Consider the following 19,779-nt stretch of genomic DNA (forward strand, 5'->3'; position numbering starts at 1 on the left):
TTAATTTTTAATAAGGTTGTGTCTGAGTTCCTCCAAAGCCCCACGAGGCCCTGCTCTGGGGGGCTAGGCTGCAGGAGCCTGGGCTGGGGCAGTCAGCACCCATGGGTGAGCACCCCTGCACCCATGGGAGAGCGACCACCTCTGCCTGCCCGACGCAGCCCTGCAGATGTGGGCACCTCTATGGCCATGAGCATTATCAGCCGCCCCGCAACCCCCGCTTCTCGCTTCACAGGCACAGGGATGGGCTATACACATGAGCTGGGCTTGTCCGCAAGCATGGGGGCAGCGATGGCAGCGGGGCGACACCAGCAGCCACACATCCAGCCCCACTGACGGAGAAACGCCATTTCTGCCCCATGCTGTCCCCTCCCGTCTCCTCCATCCTCACTCCCACGTGAGAAAAGACCAACAGCCCAAGCCACCACCAGAGCCCGGGCCCCTCTGGGCTCCGTATTTATGATAAAAAAAATCATATACAAATACATACATATATATAATATATATATAAAAAAGTGGGCAGGAGAGCGTGGCCAGCTGCAGGGCTCGATGCCCCTTTCTGCCCTGCACTTCTTCCTCCTGGACTGCTCAGCGATGCTGGCTTTGGTGGCCACATCGGTGTCCCAGGAGATGCGGGTGGCCAAGGGGCATCAGATACTGTCTGAGAGGCAGCGGGCTTGGAGCATCCCTGGGCAAATTCCTCCCTGCCGCTCCATGCCTCAGTTTCCCCATCTATAGGAGAGTCACCGCATGGCCAGGCCCCACGGCGACAGGCACTTGTGGGCAGAGGACCGCCATGGGACATCCCCGTGGTGGTGGCACCTGGCCCTGGTCTCTAGGGCACCTGGATCTGCAGGTCCTCATCCTCGTCAGGGTCACTGGTGCCGTCCCCAGCGTCATCAGGGCCAAAGCGGGTGCTGCGCATCTTCCCGAAAAGCGGGGTGCTCTGCTGCCGCCGCAGCCTGCCAAGAGAGAGCTGCCGGGGTGGGGGGCGGCGGGGTGCAGCTCTGGGGGGACACTGAAGCCGAGCCCATCCCCCTGCACCCCTACAGCATGACCGCACCCCAGTGGGACCCCATTGCTGTGGCTCCCACTAAGCTCTGGGTGCAGGATCAGCCTCCCAGCCTGGGGCCAACCCTCCAGGGTGGGGTCGGGGAGCCCTGGATGATGCTTGGCACAAGTGGGGCACCAGCTAAAACCCTCCAGCGCTGGACACCTCCCCGCTGGGCATCTCGGACTCAGCCAACAGTGCAGAGCAGGGAGGAATCATCCCTCTAAAACAGGAATCCCCCCAAAACAACCCAAGAGTCCCCATTCCCGGGAACCTGTGGTGGTTTTAGCTCCTCACATGCCCTTGCGTGAAAATTCATCAACAAAAATTTATGAAGCAAATTTGAAATCAAAAGGCCCAGGACCTGGTCAGATCTGACCAGTTTGCTGTGTTTTACTGGAAGGCATGAATTATTTAAGGACGAGCGCACGGGGAGGCTGGAGGGGGGGGTGAAGATGAAGCATCCATTATTCCTCCATGATTTAATGAAGATGTCCCAATAAAATAAAGGAATATTATAAACACAACCCCCTCAGAGCCTCCCAGAGATGCGGCATCGATCCCTCACGGCCATTTCAGCTCTTTAAGGCTGGAGAGGCGAAGCGAGTCAGGGAAAGTTTTTAAGGGTAATAAAACCCACCTCCCGCCTCCCCAAACCAGTGTGGGATACTCGAAGCCTGCCCTGGACCTGGGTACCGGCAGGTGAAACCCCAAGCAGCATGAAACTAGGCTGTACTGGTCGGTGGGCAGTCTTATGCTGGTTTAACTGGGAGGTAAACGCCATCCAGTTTGCAGCTGCTCCAAGGATGTTTGCACACCCTCCAAGGTTGTTGAAGGCACTTTGGCCACACAGCCCAGGGTTCAACCAGGGAGATGCCAGTTGAGGGATGGTGGCAAGGAGAACGTCATCCCACCCATGGGCCCTTGATGGTCCCCACCATGGCCCCCCCCAGTCCCCTGCTCACCGGGACTGCAGATGCTCCAGTTGCACCTGGAAGCTCTCGCTCTGCTCCGTCTGCTCATCCAGTGACCGCTGCAGCTTCCGTGTCTGGTTGTGGGCCTCGTCCAGCTGCAGCATGGGATGGGATGGGGCTGTTGGCAGCTGCGGAGGGAGTGGAGCTGCCCAACCCTGTCCCCGCCACCAGCACGAGCTTCCTCACCTCGTCCTCAGCTTGGGCCAGCTCCTTCTTCAGCTCCTCCACCCTCAGGCGCAGCTTCTTCACCTCACCCTCGTGCTGCTCCACGCGGCGGTTGGCATGGGCCAGCTCGGCCATCTTCTCCTGGTACTGCTTCTTCAGCTTGGTGTGGATGTGCTTCAGGTCAGCCAGCTCCTGAGGTGGGCACGGGGTGGGGGGCTGAGCAGGTGAGAGCCACCCCCACTGCCGGGTGCCCCCTTCTCCCACTCCAGGTACCTCTCCCACCACCCCACCCCATGATAGAGGGGCTGATGGAGCAAGGATGGGGTCACTACCACCCCTTAGATGAAGGGTGGTGGCAGAGTTGGGGCTTGAGGAGGTCCTGGGGAATGCTGAGCCACTGCTGAAGTGGCAGAGTCACCCAGGGAGGGAGTGGTGGGGGACAGGACCACCCCCATGGCACCTTGTTCTTCTCAAAGAGCTCGGCCTGAATGGTTTTGAGGTCGGTGTCCAGGGCGCTGGCCGTCTGGCGCCGCTTGCGAGCCAGCACCTCCTCCAGGTCCTCAATCTGTGCCCGCAGCTTCTTGTTCTCCCGCTCCAGGTTGAGCTTCTCCGTCTCCAGCCGCTCCCGCCGGCCCCACTCAGCTGCGTTCTCTGCCTGCAGCCGCTCCATCTGGGACAGGGACATGGGGTGGCTGGGTGGCAGTGGGGACACCCCTCGCCACTCCCTTTGCCCCCTGCACTGGGGTTTGGCCTCACCTCCACACGCAGCTCCGCCAGCTTCTTGTCCATGCTGGAGCGAGCGCCCAGCTCATCCTCCAGGTCCTCGGAGATGCGCCCCAGCTCATCCTGGTGGATCTCCTTTAGGATGTTGAGCTGTGGGGGGGACACAGCACCCAAGGTGGGCAGGGTGCACCCACCTTGTGCCACCTGAGCCCTGCCCCAACCCATCCACCCAACCTCTGCAGATGGACCAACTGGCTCAACAGCTCTAATTAAGACTCTTAATGAGCACTCTGGAGTCAGGGAGGTGGCTGTGGGTCACCATGTCCAACCATGAGGAGATGCCACCTGCCGGGGGACAGGCCACCCCCCCGGGGCACCCCTCGTCCCCAGGCTCCTCACTCACCTGCTTCATCACCTCCTGCTTGTTCTTGTTGAGCTCCTCGTACTTGATCTTCCACTGGCTGAGCTCGCCCTCCAGCTTCTCGATGCTCTTGCTGAGCGCCAGCTTGTCCCTGGGGAGAGGCAATGCTGGTGACAGCCGGCAGGACTCCATGGGATGTCCCATCCCGGTGGGGACCAGGCTGGGCTCAGCTGGCACCCTGCAAGGATGACACCCTGAGCACTCACTCCCGCTCCTTGAGCAGCACTTTCTGGCACTCATCCAGCCTCAGCTTCAGGGCGGTGACTTTGGTGGCATCCTCCTCCATGACACTGACATCCTCCCAGAGCAGGCGGCTCCGTTCCTGGCGGGCGAAGGAGGCCCGGGGGCCCCGCTGCTCCCAATTCTCATCCTGCTTGCTCATCAAGATGTTTTCCATCAGCTCCAGCTCCTGCGGCACCGTGGGTGGCCCGGCACAGGGGACACGGAGTCACCAATGGGTGAGGGGGCAGGCCTGGCTTCCCACCCCCTAGAGCACCCAGCCTTCACCCCATAACCAAGAACATCCCTCCAGCCAAACCCAGCAGCATCCCTCCCTCTGGTCCCCAAGGACCCCCTGAGGCTGATGGAGAGGGACCTGTCCTCCCAGGGGAGCTCCCATACACCACCATGCTCTGCTGCCGGCTCCCTGCCTTGCTAGAAATTTGGGATAATTCTGATTTATTACACTGACCTCGCCACAACCGCTACATGGGCAATCTTCTACCAGGCTCCACGAGCGCGTGGTAAATGACCTGCAGGGGTTTTCTGGGGAGGGGATGTCCCCGGAGACCAAGTGGGGAGCCCACCGGGGATGCTCAGATTAGCCTCAGATTTGCTGCTCAGCAGCCGTGCCGTCAGGTAGACCAAACCAACACGGCGCGGCACCCCGAGTGGTGACTTCTGCATCGCAACAGAGCCGATGGCAGCAGAGAGGGGATGGCTGGAGCAGCTGGGAGCATCCCTGGGATGGCTCTGGTGTCCCCTCCTTCTTCCTGCTCCTCCTCCTCCTCCCTTCAGCACAGACCTCTGCCAGAAGCCCGTATGGCCACCCTGGCATTCGAGCCGTTGCTGGGAGATGCCACTGGCACTGCCAAAGCCACTGTCCCCTGTACCGGCAGACTGACTTTTGCCTAGTGCTTCTAAAGGGAAAGCCCCAAGAAAGGGGCCAGAACCAGTGCCGAGGTGATCTTGCTGCATGGGGCTATGGGGGTCCTGCACCGCCCCCCTGACACTGCTCTGAGAGGGGTCTGACCCCCGCACGCTGCTCCAAAATGTCTGACCCGCAAGGCTGCTTCAAGAGGGGCCTGTCCCACCCCCCCAGCTGCTCTGAGGGGTCTGAGCCCAAAATCTTGCTCCGAGAGGGGTCTGACTGCATGACACTGCTCTGAGAGGGCCCTGAGCCCCCTGTGCTGCTCTGAGGGCGTCTGACCCCCCTGTACTACTGAGAGGGGCCTGTCCCCCCCATGCTGCTCCGAGGGGTCTGGCCCCCCACGCTGCCCACCTTGATTGGGCAGGGAGTGACCCCACGGGCACCCGCAGGCAGTGATGGCTTGGGGAGACCCCCACGGCACCCCGCTAGCCCTGCTCGCCCCAACCAGCCCCCCTCCCCCCCCCCCCACCTTGGCTTTCTGTGGTGCCTCGGCCCCCACATCCCGCACAGGCTCATGCTCGGGGTCGGCCTCTCCCTCCGCCCCGTCGACGTTGGGTGGGCTGCCGGTGCCAGGCCGGCCATGAAGTCGTGCTGGCGGGCGGGCGGGCGGCGGGCGCTCCTCCGGCCGGTCGCGGCGCAGGCCGGCCAACTCCTTGGTGAGGGCTTCCAGACGATGCCGCAACTGCCGCACCTCCTCGCGGGCCCGGTTGCGTTCGGCCCGCACCTTGCTCCATTTCTCCCGCCAGTTGGCCGTGCAGTCCGACCACCATCGCATCGTCTTCTCCATCTGGGCCGCCCGCGCCCGCGCCTCCTCCAGCTCCCGCAGCCGCAGCTCCTCCCGCCCTTCCCAGTCCCCTTCCAGCAGTGCCGGTGGGGGGCCAGGCGAGGGCGTCCCACTGGGGGGGGACGGGGAGGGTTCGGGGGCCAGCAGGGCCAGCAGCGAGCCCCCCGGCAGCGGCGGGGAGCCAGCCAGGCGCGAGGCCCCACTTTGGCTCATGGCGGGTCTCCCCTAGGGCATAGCCGACACCGTCGGGGCGGCGTCTCCGCCCGGGGACCTGCAGGAGACAGGAGGGGTCAGGGGGGCCCCGGGAGGGCTGCAGAAGGGGGCTGGAGGGAAAGGGGGGCCACGGCCCCTGGTTTTGGGGGGAGTGGCACACTGAGCAACGAGGTCCCCGGCATGGATCCCGGTCAGGTCCCCGGTGAGGACTCCGGCAGGGTCCCCGGTGATGGCCCCAGCAGGGTCTGCAGCGAGGACCGCAGCCCACCGCCCAGCCACTGGCACCATGTCCCAGCTTGGCACTGCAGCAGGCCCAGGGCACCTCTGCCAGCGCACCAGAGGCATCCACGTCTACATGTCATCTGGATGATGTCATCCACATGAGGTCATCAGGATGACATCATCTGCAGGCCTCCAAGACCATCCCCAGTGCTGTGGTGGGGGGACCCGGCTGCACCCTGGCTGCTCCAGTGAGGGTTAAAGCCTGGATCCGGTGCCAGCGAGGCAGGAACAGCTCCGGAAGACCAAACCAGCCACGGCGGCAGGATGCGTGCCGAGGCGGCCAGACGCGCTCTCCGGTGATGCCGCAACAAAGGGCCGGCGCTGACCTCCTACATCCCAGCACGGATCTCACATCCCGGCTGAGCCAGGCGGGTAAACCGCCCCAGGAAACCTTAATGGGAGGGTGCTGTGCACCCTAATGGGATAAGTACAGAGCCCAGCCGCGGGCAGCCCGCAGCCTCCAGGCAGGTTTTCGCGGGGATGGTGCAGCCCAGACCCACCACCAACTCTGGCCAGGCTGTGAGAGCCGGTGCCGGAACAGCGGAAGCATCGGCCGATGGCAATTATATGCTTTGCACGGGGGAAAATTTAATTTCTCTGATGATATTTGCTGATATGAAACGGTGAAGTTTTGGTAAAACTCGGAGGCAAGCCCTGGCCTGCGCTCTCCTGCTGCCTGCACGGGCTGCTGCCCGGGGAGGAAATCCAGGTCCCGGTGGGATCCGGCACCGGCAGACCCCCAGCTGCTGTGTCATGCCCACGGCAGCACCGGCACCCGTGCAATGCCCACGGGAGCACAGACGGAGCACGGGCACCCGTGCAACACCTGCGGCAGCACGGGCAGCCGTGCGATGCCCGTGGCAGCACCGCCGACCCTGCGGTGCTCACAGGAGCACCGGCCCCCGTGCAACACCCACGGGGTGCATGCCTGGATCACGGGCACCCCTGGAACACCCACGAAGAGGCCGCGTGGAGCACCGGCCCCCGTGCAGGACCCGCGGGAGCGCGCCCGGAGCGCGCTCCCCCCCCCCCCGGCTCCGGCGCGCGGCCCCCGCCGGCCGTCCCGGACTCCCGGCGGGGGCGGAACCGCCCGCCCCCCTTGACTCCCCATTGGTCGCGGGCGCTGCCACTCCGCCTCCGGCGGTGACGCGCCCCGGCCCGCGGGAGCCGCCGCATTCCTCCGCGCCCGCCCCGCCCCGGCCCGGCCCGGCCCGGTACGGCCGGTACCGCCCGGCCCGGCTCGGCCCCGTACCGCCCGGCTCGGCTCGGTACCGCCCGGCCCGCCCTGCTCCGCCCCGTCCTGGCGCGCCACCCCCCTAACCCCGGCCAAAGTTTCCCGCAAGTTTCCCGTCGCGCCGGTGCCGCCGGTGCCGCGTCCCTCCCGCCCGCCCGCCGGCCCGGCCCGCCCCGCTCCCTCACCGGTAGCGGCGCGGCGGCGGTACGGGCAGCCCGCGCGGGCCGGGGCGCTGCCGGCGGAGTCTCCTCCTCCTCCCCCTCCTCCTCCTCCTCCTCCTCCCCCCGCCGCTCCCGCCCCCCGCCCGCGCCCCGGGGGGGGGTTGGGGGGGCCGGTCCCGCTGCCGGAGCCCAGCCCGTAGCCGCGGTTGCGTGTCCTGCCTGTGCGGCAGGGGGGGTGGGGTGGGAGGAGTTTGCTCGTGTGCTTGTGCTTGCACGCGTGGGGTTTCCCAGCGGTTATGCTCGGGGGAGGTTTTACACGGGTGTTTGCACGTGGGAGGCCGTGCCCAGCGATGCACGTGCGTGTTGTGCGTGGGTGCACGATGACAACGCTTGCACACGCGTGCAGACGGGTGTTTGCCCACGAGGGAGCTTGCTCGTGGGTGTTTCTGCAGGCGTTCTTAGGTGCAGGCGGGTGGCACGCAAGCGTCTGCGCCAAGGAGCGCGTGCACAGCAATGCCTGCGCACAAACGTGTTGCAAGCGTTTGCGCAGGCCATACACAGGCATGCTTGTGCACAAGTGTGTTGCACGCGAGCGTTCGCGCGCGAGAGGTTGCCCGCTGCTGGTCGCACGAGGTTGTCGTTGCTCGTGGGTGCTTGCAGACATGCACAGGAGCATGCTTGCTCATGAGGGTTTGCACACAAGTGCGGGGCATAGAGGGGCTTGCACAGGCGCGCGCTCACACGTGGGCACCCTCACACGCATTTGCATGAGTACTTGCACGCAGGCGTGCCAGCGCACAAGTGTGATGCACATGGGGCTGCAGCTGCCAGACTGCAGCTTGGCCCCGGCTTCCTTCCAGCCTGGGCTTCTTCGGGGTTTGAGTGCTCCTGGAGCCACCAGTGCCATGGCTGCAGTGGAGGGGGGGACTGGTGTCTGCTGCTGGAGCAGGCCTGACCCTTCTTCCCTGTGGCTCTGGCTGCTCCCACAGGATTGGCATCGCTCTGCTCCACATCCGTGAGTCGGAGGCTGAGGCTTGGGAGGGAACCCAGGGGGGATGGGACATCCCCACCCAAGGGTCCCCATGGGTGAGCAGGTCCTGGAAGGCCACACAGCACTGCCCACCACATCACCGTACGTCCCAATGCTGGCTCCGTCCTGCTCCCGACTAAGCAGCAAAGCCCCAAACCACCATTTTCCCCCAGTATTTTTCCCTTTGCTGGATGCTTTTCAGCCAAAAAAAAAAGGGGAAATACAAGTGGCCAAAAGGATTTGTGTCGCACAGGACAGGGAAATGATGCCATGGGATGCCGACACACTTTTCTCCCCCAGCGTCAAGCAAAGCAGGGAAAAATAAATCAAATCAAAGCAAAACTGCAAATGCCTGTGCATGTTCTTTCCAAGCCCAGTATTTTTCCACTGGAAAAGACCCCAAAAAGCTGGAGGCGGGGGATGCTTTGCTCTCCCACGCCCCTATCCCTGCATTTTGCGCCAGGGAAGCCCAAACCGGCAGCTTTGCTTGCAGCCGGTAAAGCGATTTTGCAGGCGGTTTGGCCAGAGCTGCTGGTGCGTGCCGGCGGGTTGGGGTTTTAACCCGCTCCCGGCACTAAAACCAGGCTTTGAAAACCAGCAAAGTTTTTTCCAAGTGTGTCTTTACTGTTTGCTTGGATGTGAACATCTTGGTGACACCGGCATGTCCAAGGACACGTTGCCAGCAGCCTGGGATCTGTGGTTTTTGCCCCTGCAAAAATCAAACCTCCTTGGCCCAGGGCATGTCACCTAAGGACGTAGACAGTGACCCATCTGTGTGGTCCATGAACCATCCTCCTGGCATGTTTCTCCTCCAGCTCTGGGTTTCCAGCCTGGCCCAGGGTGCCTGGCTGTGCCCAAAGGGCTCCTGTCTTCAGGGTGGGTCAGATGGAGGCAGATGGTTGCCCTGTGCCATGAACTGAGACCTGGAGACTGGCTGCATGAGTGGCTGCAGGTGCTGGGCAAGGACAGGGTGGCATCGCTGCCCCGTGGTGGGAACCGGTGTGGCTGAGCTGTCCCCACGCCTCTGCATGTGGCCATGTCCCTGCAGTTGGACCCAGCAGCCCCTAGAGCACAAGGTGAAGCATTTTGGGGAAAACCTAACTGTTTTGGGGAAAAAAAAGAACTTTTTTCCTTCAGCTGGGCCAGCTGGCATCGCTGAGGACCTGTGCCGTCGTGGCTGGGGGTGGCGCGGAGGATGCCAGTTCTGTCCTGGCAGTAGCATCACACTGTAGTATCAGAGAATCAGAATATCTCGAGTTGGAAAGGACTCATAGGGATCAGCTAGTCCAACCTCCTGCTCCTTGCAGGACTACCTAAAACTAAACCATATGACCAGGAGTGTCATCCAGACACTCCTTGAACTCTGACAGGCTTGGTGCCGTGACCGCTTCCCTGGGAAGCCTGTTCCAGGGACCAACCACTGTCTTGGTGAAGAACCTTTTCCTAACGTCCAGCCTGAACTTCCCACGGTGCAGCTTCATTCCGTTTCCCCATGTCCTGTCGCTGGTCACCAGAGAGAGGAGATCAGCATCTCCCCTGCCACTGCCCTCCTTGAGGAAATTGTAGACTGTGATGAGGCCACCCCTCAGCCTTCTCTTCTCCAAGCTGAACAAGGAAAGTGGCCTCAGCCGATCCTCATAAGTCTTGCCCTCAAGGCCTTTCACAATCTTGGCTGCCCTCCTATGGACACACTCTTGTAGTTTGATGTCCTTCTGACATTAAGGCACCCAAAACTGCACACAGTGCTTGATGTGGGGCTGCATCAGTGTGGTGTAGAGTGGGACAGTCACCTCCCTCAACCGACTAGCCATGCTGTGCTGGACGCATGCCGGGCCACGGTTGGCCCTTTTGGCTGGCAGGGCACACTGTTGACTCCTATTCAACTTGCCGTCAACCCAAAACCCCAGATCTCTTTCCGTGGGGCTGCTCTCCAGCCTCTTGTCTCCCAATTTGTACATATAACCAGGATTACCCCGTCCCAGGTAGAGAATCTAGCACTTGCTCTTCTTAAATGTCATACGGTTGGTGATTGCACAGCTCTCTAGTCTATGCTGATCTCTCTGTAAGGCCTCTCTACCCTCAAGGGAGTTCACAGCTCCTCCTAATTTAGTATCGTTGGCAAACTTACTTAATGTACATTTGATTCCTGCATCCAGATCATTTATAAAAACTAAAGGGCAGCGGCCCTAAAATTGGGTCCTGGGGAACCCCACTGGTGACTGGCTGCCAACCCGATGATGTGACCCTGTTTACTCTAAGTCTTTGAGCCTGACCTGTCAGCCAATTGCTCACCCAACATGTGATGGACTGTCTGCTGGACAGTTTGTCTAGAAGGATACCATGAGAGACAGTATCAAAAGCTTTGCTAAAATCCAATCCCACCACATCTACAGGCTTCCTTTGGTCAACTTGATGGGTGACCTTGTGTTTTGGGTTTGTGTGGTGGGTTTTTTTGGTAGCGGGAAGGGGCCACAGGGGTGGCTCCTGTGACAAGGTGCTAGAAGCTTCCCTGGCTCCAAGTCGGACCCACCTCTGGCCAAGGCCGAGCCCATCAGTGACGGTGGTAGCGCCTCTGGGAGACCAGCTTTAAGAAGGGGAACCTGCAGTGAGTGAGGGGATTGGAATGTGAGAGTAACCCCTCTGTAGATACCGAGGTCAGTGAGGAAGAAGGGGGAGGAGGTGCACCAGAGGAGGGGATGCCCCTGCAGCCAGTGGTGAGACAGCAGGCTGTCCCCCCCAGGCCACGGAGGTGAGCAGAGGAGCAGATCCCCACCCACAGCCCATGGAGGACCCCACACCAGAGCCGGTGGATGCCCCCAAAGATGGCCGTGACTCTGTGGCAAAGCCCGTGCAGGAGCAGTCTATGCCTGAAGGACTGCAGCCCATGGAAAGGACCCATGCCAGAGAAGTTCGTGAAGAACTGCAGCCTGTGGGAAGGACTCACATTGGAGATGTTCATGGATGACTGTCTCCCGTGGGAGGGACCCCACAGTGAAGCAGGGGAAGAGTGAGGAGTCCTCCCCCTGAGGAGGAAGGAGCGGCAGAGACACTGTGTGACGAACTGACCCCAACCCCCATTCCCTGATCCCCTGCGCTGCTGGGGAGGGTAGGTAGAGAATCTGGGAGTGAAGCTGTGCCCGTGAAGAAGGGAGGGGTGAGGGGAAGGTGTTTTAAGATTTGGGTTTACTTCTTATTATCCTGTTTTGATTTGATTGGTAGTAAATTAAATTGATTTTGTTTCTCCCCAAGTTGGGCCTGTCTTGCCCATGACCATAGTGGTGAGAGATCCCTCCCTGACCTTGTCTCAATCCACGAGTCTTTCTTCATATTTTCTCCTCATCCCACCAGGGCCAGGACGGGAGGAGTGAACAAGTGACTGTGTGGTGCTTTGTTACCGGGTGGGTTTAAACCACGACACCTTGTCATAAAAGGAAATTAAGTTGGCTAAGCACGACTTTCCCGTCGTGAACCTGTGTTGGCTATGACCAATGACTGCATTGTCTCTCAAGTGTTTTTCAATAACTCCCAGAATAACCACCTCCATCATTTTACCAGGCACTGAAATGAGACTGACAGGCCTATAATGACCAGGGTCTTCCTTCTTACCCTTCTTGAAAATTGGGACAACATTTGCCAGCTTCTAGTTGACTGGGGCCTCTCCAGACTCCCAAGACCGTTGAAAAATAATGCAGAGAGGTCCTGTGATGACATCGGCCAGCTCTTTCAGTACCCTGGGATGAACCCTTCTGCCTTCTGCCCTGCTGGATTGACTTCCTACACTTACCAAACTGCACCATCGTGATGCTCCTGCCCCAGTGGCACCACCGTAGTGCCAGTGCTGCCGCAGCAGCTTCCCAGGCTCCTCAGCACGGGAGAGCAGGGGTTGCTGGTGAGCCAGTGGTGAGGAGAAGCTCATTAGGGGCAGAAGGTTAATTGTATCAACTTTGGGCCACGCCGAATCGCAGCCGTCTGCCGTGTCCTTGCAGTTTGGCAGTGCCGGGAATGCTTGCTCTGGTCCCTTACCAGGCTGTGAGAAAGAGTAAGCAAAAGGAAATGTAAAAGCTGTCTTGATTTAATCTGCTCATCTGCATACGAACACTTCCCTTTCTGCTGCCGCAACTGCTGCAGAGGCAGAGCTAGAGCAGCCGACCCCACCGTGGTGCTGCTGATGCCAAGAGCTACCCCGTGCCCAAGGTAGGGGCTTTGCTAGAGCAAGGTGGGGATGTGGGGGGCTGGCACAGTGCTGGGGGCTCACCGGGTCACCAAGCTGCTCCCCACGAAGGCAAAATCCACCCGAAGTGACACCCGCACCCTGCCATTTCTGGAGGGCGCAGTAAGGGAAGGATGCTGTCTCCAGCTCAGCGGCAGCGGGGATGGCATTTGGCATTACCGGGCTGTGCTGGATGGCAGGGGAGGTCAGGCCAAGCACCTGGGGATCACCCTGGGGATCCGAGGGTTATGCTGGTGAGAAGTAAGAGGGTTATTTACTGAAAAACATCCTAAAGGGAACGTGGTGGCTGTCCCTCGCTGGGGGTCAGAGGGCAGCCTGTGCAGGCAGCTGCCCAACATGCTGCCCACTGCGCTGCTGCTTCTGCCCCGGGAGGCTCCAGCTGTGCTGGCCACCACCAGCCTCAGCACCTCGAAGCATCAATCCCATCACTGCATCCACAGTAAAACCATTTGTGCATCGGGGTTGCACCCCAGCACCACTGGCCTCACAGCCTCTCCCCCCGGCTGCTTTCGGTGCCGGCGGTGTTACCATGGCGGGAGTTGCTGTGAGCAGCACTGGGTGCGGTGTTGCAATGGATGCAAATCTTGCTGCCAGCTGCCTTCCCCCCACCCTGCACCGGAGACGCTTCCTTCTCCCCAGCTCAGTGCTGGGCCACTGCCAGCAAGCTGTGGTACCACAGTAGAGCATGCCGGTGACCCTTCTGGCTTGCAGGTTGCTTGCTGGGGATTTGCAGCTGCAGGCTGGGATGGCAGCAAGGTCCGAGTCCCTGTTGGAGGGGGAGAAGGCAAGAAGCCTTGCCCCCTGCAGTTTTACCACCTTAATGGTAAAATGGACGCAAAGGGCATCTTGCACCCCGGTGGCTGCGGTGCGACTCCTCCTCCTCACTCTGCCACCAGCACAGCTGCTTGGTGCTTCCAGGGTGGGGCTTTGCCACTGCGATGGCTTTGGTGGGGCTTGGCTGCTGGGGATTGGGGGGGAAGCTGCCAGGACCTCATCTTTGACCTGCGGCTGGTGTGTGGGAAAGGGCCAAGGTCCGGGGGACGTGGGTGGGGGCTCTAGAGAGCTGCCCAGGTCCTCGGTGCCTTTTGCAGGAGAGGAGCATGGCAATGCCCACCCCGCTGCTCATTGCCCTCGTCCTCTGCCTTGCCACCTGTGTCCTGTGGGCTCAAAGTAGGGACATCTCCTACCCCGGCATTGGGCTGGGTGCTTTTGGGGCTCCCCGGGCTGGGTTGAGATGGGGAGCAGAGCAAGGCTCAGCTCCTGAAATGGCTCCATCATCGCTGAAGAGCAATATGGACAGCCTGGAGAAGGAGCTGCAGCAGGGCTGCAGCAGTGCCCACCACGCCAGGGAGAGGTGAGTGCTGGCGTCTGCCCTGCTGTCCCCCAGACCCTTCACATTCCCCTAGACCCACAGGGGCCAGATCCTGCTGCACCCTGCCCTGAACACCCTTCCCTGTGAAGGTTAAATCAGCTGGAGGAGCAGCTGGCCCACCAGGAGAAATACAACTTCACGGGCGGCATGATCGAGACCTACGTGTTCAAGATCACAACTGAGCACTTCAGAGGCTTAAACCTCAGCAGCAGGATGGTTAGTCATGTGTCCCCCTGCACTGCTGGGGCTATTCCCAGGGGATGCCTGTACCCTCCTGGCCCTCCACCTCCAGTGGGAGGTACCGGGGGATGCTGGGGTGGCTGACGCTTGCCCACACTGGGTTTCCATCATCCTCCAAGGATGCTTTACGCCAGCAAAGCCTCCCGAGATGCAGCTCTGCCAGGGTGTCGCAGGCAGCCATGGCTGCAGATCCCCAGCACCATCACTGTGATAAATCCAGGGGCTTCTAAAGCCGGGGGGGTGTGTGTGTGTTTCTGCAGCCGAGAGCGAGGGTTTCCATCCTGAAGCTTTTCTGATTTACGAAAAGGGAAGCCATGGCCTGCACCTCCCTGCAGTGGCAGGGGAGATGGAAACTGCCATGGGGAGCGCACGGGGTGACTTCCCCGTCCTGGTGCAAGGGAGCGGCAAGGTGTCACCGCAGTGCTTCCCCAGGCCGTGGGGCTGCCCTGCCGGGGAATTCCGACTGCTCCGGCCGAAGGTCCCTTCCTGCAGGTTTTGCAGACAGGGGTGCCTGCCTGCCAGCTGGGACCCCCCACTCAGGACCTGGGAGCAGAGACCATCTGAGGGAGCCCACCAAGGTGTGAAATCCCACTGGGAAAGCATCCTGGTGCGATGCCATCTGCGCCATGCTCGCTCCTCGGTGGGGCCGGCAGGACAGGCGTGCCCACCCGTGGGTGATGGACCCCCCACCTGTGGCTTCCTGTGTGCTACAGGCTGGGAGGGCTCAAGATGGGAGAGGCTGCCATATCTGCACCTCTGCAGGCAGTGCGGCAGAGCTGGAGCTGCCACTGGGGCCGGGGGATGCTGCGGGGCCACGCCGGTAACTGGGATGGCTGTGCTGGGGGGGCCAGCCAGGGCAGCACCCTAACCCCCTGCCGAGCCAGCTGAACATGGGGCAGCTGAACCCATCTCTCCCCTGCCCACCGGTGCAGGATGTGAAGCGAGGCGTTGGCGGGAGGCTCAGGCATGCCATGAACTTCCCGGTGGAGCTCATGGAGGGCATCAAGACGCGGGGAGTGGAGCAGAAGCTTGTCTGCATCTACATCCACAGCCCCTGCATCTTCCAGGTGAGCCGCAGGTCTTCGCACAGACCTGCTGAGCATCCTTGGCCAGCAGCATGCCCACCACGCCACCCCCCTCCCACTGAGATGCTTGCAGCGGGCGGGATGTCCTGGGGACCCGGGACTCTCCCCGCAGGCACCCCACCTGTTGCAGGATGTCCACAACAACTCCGTGCTGAATGACAATGTGCTGGGAGCCTTCCTGCGGAGCGGGCATGTGGCCGGGCTCAGCCGCCCCGTGGAGATCCAGTTCTGGCACGACATGGTGCTGGTAAGCAGGACTCCGCTGCCAGCACGAGCTGGCGGGAGGTCCTCCACACCAGCATTTCCCCTGGAGTTGGGGAAAGTGTCCCCCTTTGCACTGGGACCAAAAGGTTTCTGGGGTCCCTGGGGAGCAGAGAAGGTCCCCAGCTCTCCCCCTCTGTCCCTTTTCCACCAGGATTCCTCCAATGCCACCTGCGTCTTCTGGCAGCCTGGAGCCAGTAAGTGTGGCCGCGGCCAGGGCAGGGGCAATGCCAGCTCAGTGCCACCCTGAAGGCATTGCCCATCCGCCTCCTGGGCAGCCCTGGCAGGGCTCGACATCCCCTCAATGTCCCCGTCCCCTGGCCGCTGTGCCACCCTCTGATGGCAGCTCTCCGATGGCAGGTGTGGGCAGCCCAGGCAGCTGGAGCAGGGAGGGCTGCGAGACCACGCACAGGGAGGGCACCGTTATCTGCCACTGCAACCACCTCACCTACTTCGCCGTCCTGCTGGTCCATAGCCCCCCTTCCTCCTTCCCTCTTCTTCCTTCCTTCTTCCTCCTACCCCATGCTCCTTCCTCCTTCCGTCCTTTCTGCTTCCTCCTTCCTTCCCTCCTTCCATCTTCTTCCATCTTCCTCCTTTCCCCTTCCCTCCATCCTTCTTCCTCCTCCCTGGAGGTGTGGGTGTAGGTGGATCTGGGGGTACAGGCTGGATGTGGGGGTACAGGCTGTATGTGGGGGTACGGGGTGTATGGGGAGTGTCCTGCAGGAGAGGATGGTTTTGCAAGGGGCCCCCCGACTTTCCCAGCGGGTGGGTTCTGCTGTGGGACCTGTCCTGGCTCACCCCCTCCCTCCTTACTCCTGGCAGGTCCCAGCGGGCACCCTGAGCCCAGCCCAGCTGGCATCGCTCACCCACATCAGCACCATCGGCTGCTCCCTCTCTGCTGCCGCCACCCTCTGCACCCTCCTGCTCTGCTGCTTCTCCAGGTAGAGCTGTGCCATGCCATGCTGTGCATGCCACGTTGTGCTGTGCCATGCTATACCTTGCCATGCTGTGTCATGATTCACCGTACCGTGCCACACTGTGCCATGCAGTGCCGTGCCATCCGGTGGGTGCCCACCAGCACCCCGTGCCCTCCACCCTGTCTTGCAGGCAGCGGCTGAGGGACAGCACAACCAAGATCCACATGCACCTCCTGGCTGCGCTGCTCCTGCTCAACTGCAGCTTCCTGCTGAGCACGCCGCTGGCCACCGGCCCCGAGTGGCTCTGTCGGGTCACTGCTGCCCTGCTGCACGCCAGCCTTCTCTGCACCCTGGCATGGATGGCCGCTGAGGCTTTCCACCTCCTTCTCCTCCTTGTCAAGGTCTACAATGTCTACATCCAGCACTACCTCCTCAAGCTCTGCCTCTTCTCTTGGGGTGAGTGGGCATGCACCCAACCCTGCCTGTCCATGCCTGCCTGCGGCACGGCTGCCCCGGCACAGCCCCACACAGCCTGTCCCTGGGCCCACAGGTTTGCCCACGCTGGCCGTGGTGGCTGTTTTTGTCTTCAAGAGAGATACGTATGGGTACCACACCATCCACACCACTGAAGGCTACAGCAACGCGACTATGTGAGTGAAGGGGGGCTGCCAGCTTCCCAGGCACCCTGGGCACACTGGCCACCCCATGGGCCCTGGTCAGCCCATAGACCCCAGGCATCCCAGGCACAGCATGGACCCCAGGCACAGCATGCACCCGGGACACCCTGGCACGCCAGACATACCAGGCACCCCAGGCACATGGGGCTGACCCAGGGCTGGGGCCAGCAGGAGCCAGCCATAGCTCTGCTGGGTGCCACTTTTTGGTGAGCCTGGCTCTGCCGGCTGCCTGCATCCATCTTGCCGCGTGTGGGGGCACCTGCCGCTGTGCCCCTTCCACGCCAAGCTCCTTCTTGGGGGTGCTGGCCCTTGTACCCAAGAGAGTCCCCCTCTGCCAGGTGCTGGCTCACCAGCCCTCCAGCCTATTCTGCCACGCTCTGCTACGCCGGCCTCATCCTGCTCTTCAACATGCTGGTGCTGGGAAGGGTGGTAATGATACTGCGGAGTATCCGGCGGCAGAAGGGGCAGGCAAGGAAGGACTGGGCAACAGTGCTGGGGCTCACCTGCCTGCTGGGCACCACCTGGGGCCTGGCTTTCTTCGGCTTCGGCATCTTCCTCGTCCCCCAGCTCTACCTCTTCACCATCCTCAACTCCCTGCAAGGTCGGTGGGGAGCGCCGGGAGGGGGGGCTTGGGGGATGGGCACCCCGTGGCTTGGGAGCAGCGGGGTCCTTGTCACCTTCCTGCTCCTCGTGGGAGCTCGGTACAGCCATGGCAGTGACGGCGTTGCCACCCACCCACAGGTCTCTCTGTCTGCCTCTGGTACATCACCGTGCACTGCCGGAGCAAGCCGGGCCCTGTCAGCAACACCTCCAGATACCCCGACGCCAGGGTGAAGGGCTGCGAGGGGAGGTCGGGAGCTGCTCCGTGAGGACGCGGCATGGTGGTATCCCCCGGGCTCGACAGCCGGTGCTGTGACGCCATGGGTTTCTTCAGGGGAAGCATTTGGGCTGCAAAGCTGGATTTCTGGGTGGCGGGAGCTGCCTGCTGCTGGGGGGCTGTGGCTCGGGGCACCGCGCTTCCCTGGGAACCATGGCTGCACCCGTGCCAGCCCCCGGCAGCCCCGCTGCCTCATAGCCCCTCCATTAGTAACCAACACTGACTTCTTCTGCTGAAGGCAGACGCTTCTCATTAAAAGCACCCTTGAATTGCTGATGCAGGTCTCCTCCACCGCTGGAGGAGCAGCACGGATGTGGCTGGGGTCCCACAGCCACATCCGCTGCCACCCCATCACCCCAACCCCATGGCAGGCAGAGCCGGCAAAGCCGGCAGCCACGCTCTGCCTTGTCGTTAGTGAAGGTCCCACTAGATGGCACGAGGATTTCGAAGATGGTCGCAGCTCTGGACTGCACACAGCAGGCAGAGCTGGCCAGCAGCGGTCTGGGCCTCTGGCCGTACCGGTTGGCAGTGCCAGTGAGGAGCCCCCAGACAGCCAGGAAAGGACGTCCGAGCCCCCTTGGGGAGCTGCCACCTGGCATCTCACGAGGGACAGGCAGAAGTGGGGGGTCTCCAGCTATAACCCCCCAACCCATTTGGTGCTGGCGTGGCTGCAGGCTTGCGAGTGTGGCTGTAAGGCTGTGGCACGCCCACCCCCCCCCAACCCTGGGTTTTCACCCACCACAGCACCCTGCCGAAAGCCCCCCTGCTTGCCCCAAAGCCAGCACGGGGATGGAGGACGCCCGCAGCCCCAGGTCGGCGAGCAAACCGGGCAAGCAGGGCTTCGGCTTGGCATTGGGAGGACGTGCTGGAGTAGAGGAGAGGGTGGGAAGTGAGTAAGTGAACCGGCAACTCAGCTTACCTCCTGCTCTCACTTAGGAAGGCAGACCCCAAGCAGAGCTCCTCAACATGACCAAATGCTTTACTGGGGTTTAAGCAGTCCAGCCTGTGGGAATCAAATAGTGAGGACAAACTGCAGGGAGTAAAACCATCGGCTGGAGGCAGCGAGGCAGCCCTGAGCCCCTGGTGCATCCCCATACACCGGGCTTAACCCAGAACTGCACCCGTGGCTTTGCCATTGCAGGTGCCTGAGATTTTGGAGCAGGGCATTCCGCTCTGCCTGCTGGGATGCAGAGCAGCATCACAGCACGGTGATGCCAGCAGGGCCACAAATCCATCTGTGGTGACAGGGGGGTCCCCACCGTCCCCATGCTTGTAGCTTGCAGGGTGTGCCAGTGAGGTGCCATTTGCTGGTGCTGCCCATTTCTGGTCCTGTGGCTGGGGACCAGGCATCACTGGGCAGCTTCGTGGCGCGACACGCTGCCCGTCTCTGCCTTCCCATGCTGCTCTGCCGAGCAGCGTTTCTCTTTCTGGCTGCTTCCCCGGGCCTGGTTCTGGGCAGAGAAGGAAGCCACTGGCTATTGTTCTTTGTTCTGCGCACAAAGGGCAGCCAGCGCCGCTGAGTTTCCATCCCTCCCGCCTGCGGCCAGGACAAAAGCCTGTCCTGCCGGGGCTGTATGCCCCAGCCTTCCAGCCCGCCAGGCACTGCGGTGTCCCTGGCTTGCGGGCGCGCTCCCGCCGCGTGGCGATGAGCTGTGCATGTCTCACCACTCCGGTGGCTGACTTCAGCTACTAAATAAGAAGCCTGGAGGTTTGGTGAGGTGCCAAGCGCCCGGCTTGTCCCCCATGAGCCCCACCATGGGAGAGTTGCATCCTGGCTGTGGCAGCTCCAGCCCCCCGGTTCCTCTTGGGATGTGCTTTCCGTACCCCTTCTCCCCACCTCGAGATTTCGGGGCTTGCGGCATGAGTCACGCCGGCTGCCAGTGCCTGAGTACGCACTGATGCTGGTGCATGAATACACCTTGTTCCGGTATCGG

At 61.8% G+C, this 19,779-nt stretch overlaps 2 protein-coding genes across 10 annotated transcripts; one reads left to right on the plus strand and one right to left on the minus strand.

Moving 5' to 3' along the window:
* Positions 1-21: 21 nt before the first annotated feature.
* On the minus strand, positions 22-7,253 carry CCDC102A (coiled-coil domain containing 102A). The gene is made up of 9 exons (XM_049806568.1): positions 7,180-7,253; positions 4,951-5,536; positions 3,538-3,740; positions 3,314-3,422; positions 2,944-3,060; positions 2,648-2,857; positions 2,209-2,379; positions 2,014-2,117; positions 22-959 (listed from the first exon to the last, which is right to left on the minus strand). The coding sequence occupies exons 2-9, from the start codon at positions 5,476-5,478 to the stop codon at positions 833-835; spliced, it is 1,569 nt and encodes a 522-aa protein (XP_049662525.1). The 5' UTR covers positions 5,479-5,536; positions 7,180-7,253; the 3' UTR covers positions 22-832.
* A 5,044-nt stretch (positions 7,254-12,297) lies between these two features.
* LOC126040705 (adhesion G-protein coupled receptor G5-like) lies at positions 12,298-18,221 on the plus strand. Of its 9 annotated transcripts, none has more exons than XM_049805518.1 (12): positions 12,298-12,379; positions 13,703-13,770; positions 13,878-14,004; positions 14,961-15,095; positions 15,244-15,360; positions 15,529-15,571; positions 15,735-15,841; positions 16,197-16,315; positions 16,482-16,747; positions 16,842-16,941; positions 17,307-17,569; positions 17,710-18,221. In XM_049805518.1, the coding sequence occupies exons 2-12, from the start codon at positions 13,709-13,711 to the stop codon at positions 17,835-17,837; spliced, it is 1,467 nt and encodes a 488-aa protein (XP_049661475.1). In that variant the 5' UTR covers positions 12,298-12,379; positions 13,703-13,708; the 3' UTR covers positions 17,838-18,221. The 9 variants fall into 9 exon arrangements, with proteins under 9 accessions (XP_049661475.1, XP_049661471.1, XP_049661474.1 ...); XM_049805514.1 differs by having other exon boundaries at positions 12,315-12,379; positions 13,508-13,770; XM_049805517.1 differs by lacking the exon at positions 14,961-15,095 and having other exon boundaries at positions 12,315-12,379; positions 13,508-13,770.
* Positions 18,222-19,779: the final 1,558 nt, after the last annotated feature.

This window comes from Accipiter gentilis, chromosome 7 (genome assembly GCF_929443795.1).
Source record: "Accipiter gentilis chromosome 7, bAccGen1.1, whole genome shotgun sequence".
NCBI classification, from domain to species: Eukaryota; Metazoa; Chordata; class Aves; order Accipitriformes; family Accipitridae; genus Astur; species Astur gentilis.